The sequence below is a fragment of the Polypterus senegalus genome, chromosome 1 (assembly GCF_016835505.1).
Source record: "Polypterus senegalus isolate Bchr_013 chromosome 1, ASM1683550v1, whole genome shotgun sequence".
NCBI classification, from domain to species: Eukaryota; Metazoa; Chordata; class Cladistia; order Polypteriformes; family Polypteridae; genus Polypterus; species Polypterus senegalus.
This window is the reverse complement of record NC_053154.1, coordinates 92,179,678-92,192,927: the sequence shown is the minus strand read 5'-3', so window position 1 is coordinate 92,192,927 and position 13,250 is coordinate 92,179,678. Positions and strand designations below refer to the sequence as shown.

Genomic DNA, 13,250 nt, shown 5'->3' with positions numbered 1-13,250 from the left:
GCCGTGAAGGTGAAAAGCTGGTATTCAAGGTGAGGTGCCCGTTGCCAGGGTGTTAGGACCAAGTGGTTGATCGCTCACACCCCGTTTTTTGCTGCTCATGCCCGCTCCTCTTGCGCACGCGTAGTGGTGTGAGTCTGGAGTCGGTGCAGCAGGACTGAGCAACACAGAGTAGAGCACAGCGCGCAGCATCCATCTAGCAGGTTGTCGGAAGAAGCAGGATACCTTTAAACAAGAACATGTTTCCCTGTGTACTGACATCTAAAATTTGCATAATAATAAATAATTGGCGCTTTGATTCGTCAACGAAAAACAACTGCTTTTGCATTCCGCGCTGTAATGAAACACGGGAAGACTGGTTTTAAAAGACAATGATATTGGAAGGTTAATATAAAGAAACAGACGTTTTATTTTGGCAAATTTCGCACTATATTAAAAAAAGAAACGCAAAAGAAGAGCAGCTTCAAGGCCGTACAATATGATCGAGTCCTCATGCGCACAATCACTGAAAAAACTGTTTGACTATTCTGTGAAATGTTGCTCTTAGTATCACACAGCACAAAAAAGGGTATCGATTTCGCAAACATCAAGAAGAAAGTAACGTACGGATCAGCGCCGAAAACCCTCTTGTAGACGGATTTACTGTTGTTCCTGCTGGCACCGTTTCTGCTTCGGTAGACTCTGAGAGCCACATAAGCGAGGAGGACACATAGGATACAGGTGACTTACTCACAAAAGAGCGAGGGGCAGAAGTAAAAGCAGAATTGCGAGGATGTGAGGAGGGGAGGCAAGCTTTTAATCCTCAGCGTCTCAGAGACAGGCGCTGTCCGTTCAGCACCCTTCTTGTCACCTTGCGTTGAATGTCACCAAATCTTTGAAAGAGCTCTGGCGAACGCGAGTCTGGGTGTGCGGTGCCCGACACTGGCTCTCTGTTTTTTTTCTTTTATTTTTTTCTTTTATTTTCTTTTTTCTTTTTTTTATTTTACCAATCTAACACATTACTTTGGTGGGGGAGGGGCATTGTCCCCTCAAAGGCCACAGGCTGCCTCCACCTTTCTCTGAGTACTTTCATATGAAGTGCTAGAAGAGGAAAGACGATTTATCTATCTTGTGTCCTTCAGGTACTGGACTCCTGGAAACTGACAGGCCTCGCTTATTGTTAATCGTTTTGTTTGTTTTCTCCTCTGTTCCTCATGTGCGCTCTGGATGTGTTTCCTTCTCCTTCTTCTCTTGCCGCGTTAGTTTTTTAATGCCTGAAACTCGTCCACGACATGCCTAAGAGACGAGATGGGCCAGGGCGACGAAAGCGATCGCATTGTGATAAACGTGGGAGGAACCAGACATCAGACTTACCGCAGCACCCTGCGCACCTTGCCCGGCACACGTTTAGCCTGGCTGGCAGAGCCTGACGCCCACAGCCATTTCGACTATGATCCTCGGATTGACGAGTTCTTCTTCGACCGCCACCCTGGCGTTTTTGCGCACATACTCAACTACTACAGGACCGGCAAGCTACACTGCCCGGCGGACGTTTGCGGTCCCCTGTATGAGGAAGAACTTGCCTTTTGGGGCATTGACGAGACCGATGTGGAACCTTGTTGCTGGATGACCTATAGACAGCATCGGGACGCAGAAGAAGCTCTGGATAGTTTCGGCGGAGGGCCTGTGGATTTGGGGAGCAAGGATGGTGCCGATGGAGACGGCATGGGGGATTCAGGTGACGGCGAAGATGAGCTGGAAATGACCAAAAGACTGGCATTGGGGGACTCCCCCGATGCTAAATCTGGGGGGTTGTGGCGGCGCTGGCAACGGCGCGTTTGGGCACTATTCGAAGATCCATATTCTTCTAAATATGCAAGGGTAAGGAAAAGCAATTTATTCAATATTACTTTTACTATGTGCGAATATAGTATGCAACTTTGCATAAGCATGATCACATTGGCAAAGTGACATGAGGGGGGTGTGTGTGTGGGTGGGGGTTCTATGTGAAGATTTCCTTTGGGTGAGCGTTGGAGCGCATCCCTTTTCGGCGTGGATGATAGTCAAGAAATCAGATTGAGGGTCTATTTATTGATCTATTACAATGCAATCCCTGGAGGTCATGGCATTCAATCTGACTTGCCATTCGGCAGCTCCGCAGGGTTCATTTTCTATTGAGCGTAAAGCACAGTAAAATGTTAGTATGCTGTGGCATTACTTTTTCAAGCATCTGGTTTCAGCATTATTGTTGCATCGTGGTAAGGTCACTGAACTGTGATCTTTAACCTTGAAACGATATTGAATTAACAAGGATATTCTGCACAGTTTCTTCACACTATCTGGCACACATACACACACACACACACACACACACACACACACATATATATATATATATATATATATATATATATATATATATATATATATAACTGAACCCCTGCAATCGCGTGTCCCAGCCCCCATTTAAACACACCCTCGAGGGGCTTCCAGACTGATGATCTCTGCCTCTTAAGCATGTTCTTCTAATCTATAAAAGAGGCCACTGAGGAAAGTGGCATTTATTTCACAGTAAGCAACGCCCCCTTCCAATTTTAAACCTGCTCGTGACTGAATAATTTGCTATTAGCCAGGTCACAAAAACTATAATAAGAAAAGAGTTATATTCTTTAATATAGTAGTTAATAGCACTTTGGTCCTGACGTTTACTGATTTTAAAAAAATGAAGCAAAGCAAATTCTGCCTCCGCCTCTTCGAGTGCAACAGCTAGCCATTTGGAGAGCTTTTTCAGAAAGCGCCAGATTTCTACAGAAAATGAGTTAAACAAAATATAGACATTTGATGTGTTTCAGTAAGCTTTTGCGGTGATATAAACGGATATTTCCTGTACAGAATTGCTCATCTGATTTCCACAGTCATTTTTACTTTGATGTCGCATTTCCGAAATTCTGACAGATTTTTCCATCGACTCTTATTATTGGTCACAGTCAGCGCAAAAGCCGTTTCAGTGCAAATGATCAGATTACAATATTAAAATGGTGCCTTGATTACAAATTTCACACTGTCCTCTTAATAAAAGTACACTTATAAAGATAATATGGAATGCTGAGCTAGAAATACGAAAAGTCTAAATATAAGGTCCATTTATACGGGTGACATTTAAACTACTAGTTAAAATATTGTTTACCATATAGTAATCTTGATTCGTTACGTGTCACAGTGATATCTTTTGCATACAAAACTGTAAATTAATAGATTAAGTCAGAACTGCCAGTTGCGATACGCTGTTGCTCATGTTGCTCTGTTGTGTAAAATAAATATACGTGCTAGTTGTACAAGGTGAATTGTGGCTATTTGGTGTTAATCATGGGACACAAGAATTGAGCAGTTGGGTTCACGCTGCCAATGTAGGTTGAAATGTCTTCTGTGATGAATATTCCTGCTTTTTAATGTCTTTGCCTTGGTTCTGTCCCCGCAACCCAAAGTCATGCGTATAGCCATTCATCGGCGATGCCAAGTTGGCCTGCTGGCGGAGCGTCGTGCACGCGCCCTGTCACATAATCTTGTATTCTTGCCCATTTATTTGCTTGTGGGGCACAATGAAGCTCCCAACAGACACGCAGTGTGGGTAAACAAAAAGGTCATTCATAACAATTGATTTACAGTAAGAGCACTATAAATACATCTGATCGTTGTATCTTACAATTTAGCTGAAAGAAAACGAGGACAATTTACTGCGCACGTTCAAAGCGATCGACAAGACAACATTTAAAGAACTGGCGATTTTATGTGCGTTCAATCCATCCAAGCCGCCTCGGAGTTTACAGTACAAAATCGTTATCACGTGCCACGTTTCTAATTAAAATTAACCAGGGTTCGTATCTTTCAAGTCTAATGAGAAAAGATGCGGCATTGTATTTAATCAGAGTCATGTATAAAAAAATCCAAAGCTTTACGGGCGGCATTCATAGCTTCTACACTGTGCTGCCCATCACCTCTCACGCAAGGTGGCAAACCCCATCCTCTCAGCTCTTCACTCGCCTACAAGCGCTATCAACCTAAACACCTCTGACTAAATATGCATGGTTCATTAGCACCAGAAATATTTTTTAAAATGGACAACAAAATGATTTCGAATTTACTGTAGATAAATCTGTTCCCAGATTTTACTGACGTAGTGTTTATTATGCCAAAAGAGCGCAATGCTTACCAAAACCCCGATGGATTCTGGCCTCTCTTCTACCGTACATAAGGAAGAAGATTTTCAAAGCTGGGCTGGGAAGGTCACGTCTGGGGTTTAACCTAAACAGAAAAAACTTACTGCGAGTAATCGAATAATCTAAAGATATGACTCTCCGTTTCATAAATAACAAATAACTCGATACAGATTCACAATTCGGTTTAAAGAAAAAAAAAAAAAAAAACTCCATCTGTGCATTCAGTTTGTTCGTTTGGAAGAATTTATGGCTGACAGTTTTATTATGTCTTTCACTCAGTCAGGTCATTGGCATTTCCGTTGCAGTATACCAGACATTACTCCAGTCTAGTTACAAATGAAATTAAAACGGCAATATAGCGCCCCCTAGCACTGATATCCACTTAAGTTTAGGCAGAACACGAAAAACCTGTGCACTTCGTATTAGATTGACTTGACAGTCATGAGATTTGAGAAAAAAACGATTTTAGATATAAACATCTGATCAAGTGATCAAAAAGAATAAGACTTTAAAATAGATCACAACTCTCATATGGCGGACAGATGAGATTATTTTTAAAATTACATAAAATATTTGAACTCTTTTACATATTTGTACTTAGAAAAGTGCAATTTAAATTAGTTCATTTGAGATTTCACTCCCCTCCCTTAAAACCTTTGCGACCTGTCAGCAGGGAACAGTTTTTCCAAATATTTGCAGAGTACATTAGCTTTGCATTTCTTTTTTAAGTCTCTGTGACACCACTAAAAGTAGGTCAGACGCGAAACATTTAACATCCTATAATTGACTAAGAAGGTAAACTAGGGCAGCCAGGAGTCCCCATGATCAGTTTCGAGGATTTTTAAATGCTGAATTGTACTTTTAATGAGATAAACCTTGAAGTCCAGACCACCTGCAAATAAATACAATACACCAACCAACAGTACAAGAAAACCTGACAAGTTAATCTCGGCCATACAAACACAGTAACCACAAACGGAGGAATACTCACTCGAGTTTTATTTATCAATAGATATTTTGCTGTTGTCTTCAGTCGTGTTTTATGGTTGCTTCAAACCTGTGGGAGAAATCTTCAGTCCTGATGTGCAATCTTTAAAAATGAACAGGTCTATAACCTCACGGAGGGAGCAGATCATTAGCAGTGGGATGTGGATTTTCAGTCACTACGTTTAGCTGATGTAGGTTTACATCCTCTGTAACTCTGAAACATACTCCTAAAACCATAGGCATAAAAAGAGATGCAGGATAAATCCATTTAGAGAGTAAATATTATTCAAACGTTTTAAATCACATATGGCCAATCTGTTGACGTGCTCAGTACAAACAGGTAGCAACTAAGCTATTTTCAGACAGACAAGAACGAATAATGCATATTCTATAGATATTAATTCATAGATCCTCTTTACAAACTTATATTATTTCTGTTGGTCATCATATCCATTTGTCTTGAACGTGTTAATACACTTATGTAGATCTTTCTGAGGGTAACAAAAATGACGTAACCATTATAAGGTACATATATATGTATGTATGTATGTATGTATGTATGTATGTATGTATGTATGTATGTATGTATGTTACTTCTTTTACTGTAGTGCAAAACAAGTTACTTAAACGAAATAAAGGAAAGTGTGACCTTCATACAAGGTAGTATTATCTATCTATCTATCTATCTATCTATCTATCTATCTATCTATCTATCTATCTATCTATGCTATCTATCTGTCTAACACTGTCTGTCTAACACGGTAAGCGGATGCAACATAAGACATTATAGATGATCTTAATTAGAGTTAGTTTATTCTAAACTTTGTGCACACTCCGCCCTGGTTGTCCAATCAAGGACTGTAAAGAAGCTTGGCACTGTCTTTAAAGTTCAACGGATGTTCGCTGTAACGTTTCAAGGGCAAAGAGGTTTTCAAAAATCATTCTATAGCCTGTACGGCGTTTGGAGAAGTTTAATAATGTAATTGCGTTGTAGGAGTGTGCAGCGGGTGGAGACAGAGGTGCCTGGAAATATGACCAATGACAGCTGTCCCCGGAGGGACGTGGACTGAATTTTAACTAGCGCCGCAGAGGTGAACTCCTTCCTCAAGGTTGAAACTCTTGAAGCTAAAATGCATTTGCGCGGTCGGGAAGCGTTTCGAGGGGCGGGGTGGAAGAGTGCGGGGAGCGTCTGCGTTTTTACGCACACCAAACGCACTGGGAATTTTATATGTGCCACCGATTGTTGATGCATGGCTTGTAAAATATAATAAGGTTACATGTACATGGCAAATGACTAGCGGATGAGAGGTTACGCCTTAGGGGATCCATCTGTGTCGAAAATGAATAGAAATTCGGCCGCGTTGCATAAAGCCTCCATGCGCGCACACAGCCTCACGCACGGCAGCGCCTCGGCACCCCACATCACCGACGCGCTCAACTTCTCTGTATCTGCGATAAATGTAAAGTTAAAAGACTATTTCGACGTTTATTTTAGATTGTCAATGACTGCGCATCATTTGATGCGTTAATTACCGTTTTGGGGAAGCTGACTGCCATAAATAAAATAAGACAGAAATCGAATATATGTATATGTGAGGCATGACGATCTTGCACAGCTAAAATTGCAATCTTCGCAGTTCCGCAGGTGAAAAATCTCAACACTATGTATTTGGCGTTATTGGATCCCTAGTTACAGGTGGGTAAAGCGTAGGGACTTTCTCGAATGGGTTAGTGATGATGCCTAAAAATTTTGAAATGTCCTTTGGGTAACTGTGAAACGAATGATGTCGTAAGATGTCTAGCATTTCGACATTTTTGAAAAGACATTTCAGAAAGAAACGAAAGAAACGTGTAGAAGCTACATATGGCTTTTATTGTAGAGTCCTATTTATTTTGCATGTATAGATTTCCTTTTCTTATTCTTTGCCTTTTCCAAACTGCATGTTTTGTATTTCTGCTCTGGTTCTCTAATCCTTTTTCCCCACTGTTTTTTCCTCGGAATATAGTCTCTTATCATAAGCCCACAAAACACTGCAATTATCAGTATTCAGAAGGATAGAAGCAGCTTGTCAGAAAAAAAAACAGCCAATCAGAACACAGAAGAATCCATTAAGAGCATACTGAATATTCAGCTGATCTTTTCACTTGCAATTTCAAATTAGCTTCAAACACACACACTGCTTGAATTATTTAGATGCTACAATTCACATTTTAGTAAAAATAAAAATAAAAATGAGAACTTCTCGTGTGGTGCTGATGCTGGCTGACATAGTAAGGCATCTTTGGCAGCATCCCATTCTCTTTTATTTCGCTCTGGGTCTTGATACAGGTTTCCATGGAAACTAGACTGGAGCTAAAAGAGAACTAATTAATGCTTTTTCCAACAGAAGGTGTTGGAAATGTGTGTCTTTTTTTAAGGTTTTGGGAAATATGTGTCATTCCAAAGCTGCAAAATGGTAAAAACAGTGATAAGCTGCTAATTCTAGGAATGAATATGAAGGGTAAGCAGGTCACTGGTTTTGTTTAAGGTCTGTTTGGTCATACAGAATAAGACAAGGTCAATAGTCTCGTGATTAGGCAGAGCATTGCAGATCTAGAAAAAAAAAATAGCATATTTTCCATTGCACTTCCCAAGTGCATTGTTGTAATTAAAGAAAGGAGAGCAGCTGATTTAAGTTGGATCAGACAGCAGTCCCTTCTGGGGTTTTCGCTAGAGAACATGGGAAGATGCTTCACTGATCTCTTTCTTTCTTTCTTTCTTTCTTTCTTTCTTTCTTTCTTTCAGAAAGAATAAAGTGGTGCACCTCGAGAATGATAAAGCTGCCTCAGTGGGTCTATGCACTTTTGACTTAAAGTCTTGCCCTGTTCTCCTTGTATAACATCTACATTGCATTTTACCTTAATTAGTATGTTAAGGATTCTTCACTAGCTATGACTTTCAGCGTAATACTATTTATAAATATAGGGCCCAGTGCTAGCTGCCTTGCCATCACGTGTCTGAAAACATAAGTGGAGAGATGGCAGCAAGTAAACCCTTACCCTTAGCAAAGCAGAGAAAAAGTAGCCACAATGGAAATTTTCTGATTTCAAACCTTTCTATCAACGGGTCACATGATGATGTCACAAGAGATAGCATCTCTCCACAAACAAAATGATGTTAAGAAGAAAAAATAGCAAAAAATGTTTGATTATTAGAAAAAAGACACAAGTGACAACACAATACCAAGAAATAACAACACAAAACTACAGCTGTTTAGTTGGTATGTTCTGAACAGGTCTTAAACCCTTACCTTTAGGGAGGGGTGGCTTCCCCACTTACCCACCTACCAAGTACTCTTTCTTACTTCCTATGTCTCTCTGTCTGTCTCACTCACAAGCTTTTACAACATATATTTTTCTCAAATCCTAATCTACTACTCATAGGTGTCCTTTATGGCCAACCACCAGAATCTCTTGCATTGCTAATGGTGACTCTTTTTAGGTTACATAATACTCAAATAACCCTTGTAGTTCTGGGTGTAACCACATCATGACACCTCAGTAGACCTTAAATAAATGGGTCTCCCTAGCTGCCCACTTACGTAATGGAAGAAAATGATTCCATCTATTTCCACTATGAATTGAGCACTTTCTAGTCACATGTATATCCTTTAACCTCCAGCCAGACCCCCATGGCACCTATTTATACTCTAAAGAGAAACATTGACCTTTATCTTATTAAACAGTCATCCACCTGCACCATCAAAATATCAGGAGTTCTTGCAACCTCTTGGATTAATTAAACACAGGTAGTCATCATTTCACTCCTGGCTCACAGAGTGTCTTGTGCATTACAAAATACAGAGTGATAACTTAGCTTATATCAGACAAATGATAAAAGGTAATTAATAATCAATTTGTCAATACTGTTGGCAGACAGTAATTTCCTAGCCAGCACCTTTCAAAAAGGGACAATTCAAACATATAATGTTGTAGATTCTTACATTTCAAACGTAGAATTTAAAGCAGACAACATCAATTGATTAACTGACAATTCTATCTCACACTGGCAGCTCAGATCCTGCAATTAAATCTCAGCTTTTTTAAGTGTGTTTGCATAAAATGTGATAAGCACCTACTGCAATTGCCATGTTGGTCTGCCTGTCCATCTGTCTGTCTGGCTGAAACAGTTTGGGTCCCAGTGGACTGAATTTGTTGAAATCTGGCATACTTGTTTTTCTAGGAAACATGTTGGGAAAGTTCCATTTTTATTGAGTTATATTGGATAGTGTTCACTGTATACATTTTGAAATTTCAGAGCTTCCCGCTGAAAAGCATTGGCAGAAAAGTTCTGTGTGACTTCATTTACAGATTTGTTGACAGATCTTCCTTGAGAGAAGTTACTTCAGCTAGTTTGTCTTTTTTCCTCTTTCACTAGTCGACAGCCTTCCCTGATGGCCAAAATGATCCCTAGCACAAGTTAGCTAAATGTTAGAAGAGGCATGCATAAGCAAGCTGCTTGAGATATGTTAATCATAAAAGTAAACCAAAAATGTAAGCAGAAATTAATTATACAAGCATCACTTTGCTAGCACAGAGTGAACAAATATGCATTATCTGCACATTATAACAATTCACTATTTCTCTCACAATATAATTTGTCAGCAAAGCACCAGACCTGCTCTCCATCACGGTCTGAAGCAATGAACAATTTTACCTTGAGATTTGAAATGTTCATTGGGTATGTCTTTCAAAAAGGTAATTACTAAGAAGTTTGACATACAATTAGCCATAGACCTTCGCAATCAACAAGTAACTATAGCACATCAGACAATGCCATTTTTATATCACTTCAATTGGAATCTGCTCTCTGTATTCGGGTCAACTTTTAGCTACTCAATACTGTAAAGTACTGTGAAAAAGCCTGCATTTAATGTAGTCTACAATCATGTGTAATTGCTATGAGCTGGACTTTGTTTAAATTTTGGAAACTTTTGGAAAAAACAGTGTACATCATAAACAGGAAGATATCTCTGGCTACAAACTCTTTCTTGTTCATTGACTTTGAATTTTGGCTTAGGCAATGTGAAATATTCTGGTTATTGACTGTCCCACTGTGTTTCTTGTTCTATTATTTTGTCTCATTTAATTCTTGCCCCTCTGGTTACGACCTTGGCTTGTCATTACTATCATGAACCATCTTCTTATTTGGTCATACTTTAAGCTGCTGCCACCCTGTGCGATCTATACAGTAATTACATTTTGTTATCACTGCTATTTTTGAATATAATTTATTGTTGGCAAAATATTTATTAAGCAAACATGATTACTGATTTTTGAAGAAATAACTAAACACATTTAAAAGACTCCAGTCAGCTAAGTAACTCCCCAAATGCACCTGAATGTTATGCCATGTAGAAGTTGTTGGTTACGTCGCTGACTCTGAGAGCAGAGAGCTGCAAGATGATTGGGTTTTCAAAGGCACTTGGGATCATTAAGCTACAGACATCTTCATTTCCTGTCAACGTTTACCTGAAGAAATTTGCTGTAAAGGGAATAAGGATGTACACAGTAAATCGCCAGTTTTAAATTAACACTTAAGGTGTATATGCAATTTTTCAGGGTTACTTTAACACAGTGGTGGCTTTGCTGTGTTAGTGGGAATGCTGAATGAGCCTGTGAAGCTCACATGGTCCTTTTCAAGAATTGCTCAAGTGGGTATTTAGATCTCATCAGATCAATAACCACATTTGGGCCATGCTAGGGTCCAGCACTTCAAATAGTATAGTGAAGCACAAAGGAAAGCATGGTTTGTGTTCAATGCCTGTTTATCCAATGGTAATGATCAATCAATCAATTGGTACTTGATATAATTCCTTTCACATTGCATATCATCACAGGGTAGTTTAGAAAGCAAACAAAACTACAATTCAAACTAACAAGATAAATTACACAATCAATAAATCACTGATAGATTAAAAGGAAGCAGACTTAATGGCTAATAACAAAGTGTTTTAAGTGTTTTTTGATATGCTTGATTGGAAACAATATGACCATATGTTATTGATAAACCAGGCAGCATCATTAGTTGGCAAGATGACATGTAATAATATATTTTAGTATGCACAGTGTGTTTGTTATTTTTTCCTCTATGCTACTTCCAGTAATACTTGGTCAGCTGATAATTATAGTGTGTTTTACAAATCAATATAAACAGAGAGACATGACTACTTCTCTGGGACATTTGCTGTTCTCATGTCCTGATATTCCTTTCTATGAACAGCAATAAGAGAGACACAGTGGAAGAAACAGGATAACTTTATGATGTAAGTTCACCCATCTATCCATCAAACTGTACGAGTTTACTGCGGTGGGTTGGCGCCTTGCCCGGGGTTTGTTTCCTGCCTTGCGCCCTAAGTTGGCTGGGATTGGCTCCTGCAGACCCCCATGACCCTGTAGTTAGGAGGTAGCGGGTTGGGTAATGGATGGATGGATGTATAAGTTTAAGGAGTGGTAGGTCAGTGAACTTGGGCTTTACATGTAAACAGTACACAAAAGCACTACAGAAGAACATTTGGGCATACATACAGACAATTTTGAGTTGAAATTCGTCCTACATAAAATATGAAAAACTTAGAGTGCAAGATGGGTGACAATGAGATAACAATTTTAATAACTAGTACCTATCACAAAGAATTAGAGGTCATTGAGCTTAGCTGGAGTCCCCACTAAAAAATGCTTCTTCTTATTGATTTGATTGTAATCATTCCACACAAATAGATCAATTTTTACAAGAATAGGATTGAAAACAAATCAAAAACATGCTTCTAAGTAGAAAGTTAGTGGGCATGGTGTGGGCACTAGGCTTTGTTGTATCTAAGGGGCTTTCTGGAGTGATCTTTTTTTAGTGATGGTCGCTATCACTATATGAGGGAGCAATGTATAAGAAACAGGCCATGGGGAATATGAATCCGGTCTTTAATTTTTTCTTAGATTCTACCATAAATAGAATTTTAGGAGCTATTGGCCATTAAGAAATGGTTTCTCCAATAAGCAAGACAACAACCACATTAAAGGTTAGAATTACAGTGCACAGATATTATAATTTAATTACAGTAAAAGTTCCATGAGGATTACCTTTTATTTTTCTAAACCAGCGTGGTCCTGGTCAGAGTGAATAGGGAGACAGGGTTAGCCTCCCTTTCATCAAACACAAAGCAGGACCTAAACTTTGAAGGGACAACTGAGATCGAATGCAGCGATGCAGTCCTCATGTCCTAAAAGCACACATGTATGAAGTTAAGTGCACTGTATCATTTACAGGAAACATTGAAGTTGGGGACATGTAATGGGGTTTGGGATGAAATAAAGTGCACTATTCACGAAAGCCAGACCTTAGTAGCTCTCAAAACAAAGTGCACTTTTCCAAAGCAGCAAAATTTGGAACCTTTTTTTTCTGTCAGAGGAGATTTCATAGTGAGGTATGTGATACAGTTTTCCAATAGCTCTGTGGTGACAAGACTGCCTTAATAATAATGAAGTGATTATTTTTATTACATGTTAACTGCTGTTTAAAGATGTTTGTTTCCAGAAATTCACCATAAAGACAGATCACATGCCACCCATTCCTCCTACAGACATCACACTAGACTGCAATTTTTCCATTCAGTCCTGCAGCTTTTGCTTCTTTGCGTTGCCATAGCAATCTGAGAGGCCATAACAAAACGCAAGACTGCACCCAATCTGAAGCAAATGTGCCAGCTGGCTCTTTCATTTTATTAAAGCAGTTGGTTTTACACATTGTTCCTTTCAACATAAAGTTGTGCAGCCTGTCCCTAGTTTTTTATTTAATTTCTTTTTTTTTTATCTTTCAGGGATTGTTTTCTGCTGTTATAAACACTTCAGTGCTTTTCAATATGCATGTTTGCATCATTATTTTATTTCATGAAAAATTACGGACAGTGAAAAAACACAGCAAATAAATGGAAGAGGCCTACATTTCTACTCAGTATAATAAGGCTTGTCCTTTAAATTTAATTTGTTTGGTTTATCATTTAGACATTCTGAGACCATACACTTCAAGTATCTGGC

General features: G+C 39.1%; 1 protein-coding gene across 2 annotated transcripts in view; it reads left to right on the top strand.

The window, feature by feature from the left end:
- The first annotated feature begins 971 nt into the window (after window positions 1–971).
- The window catches only part of LOC120529492 (potassium voltage-gated channel subfamily C member 1), a 203,494-nt gene continuing 191,215 nt past the window's right edge, over window positions 972–13,250 (top strand). The window contains exon 1 of one of the 2 annotated variants that reach the window (XM_039753358.1): window positions 972–1,857. In XM_039753358.1, the coding sequence (XP_039609292.1) occupies window positions 1,285–1,857 (573 nt within the window). In that variant the 5' untranslated portion in view covers window positions 972–1,284. The remainder of the gene's footprint in view (window positions 1,858–13,250) is intronic. The other variant, XM_039753348.1, reaches the window with a different exon arrangement.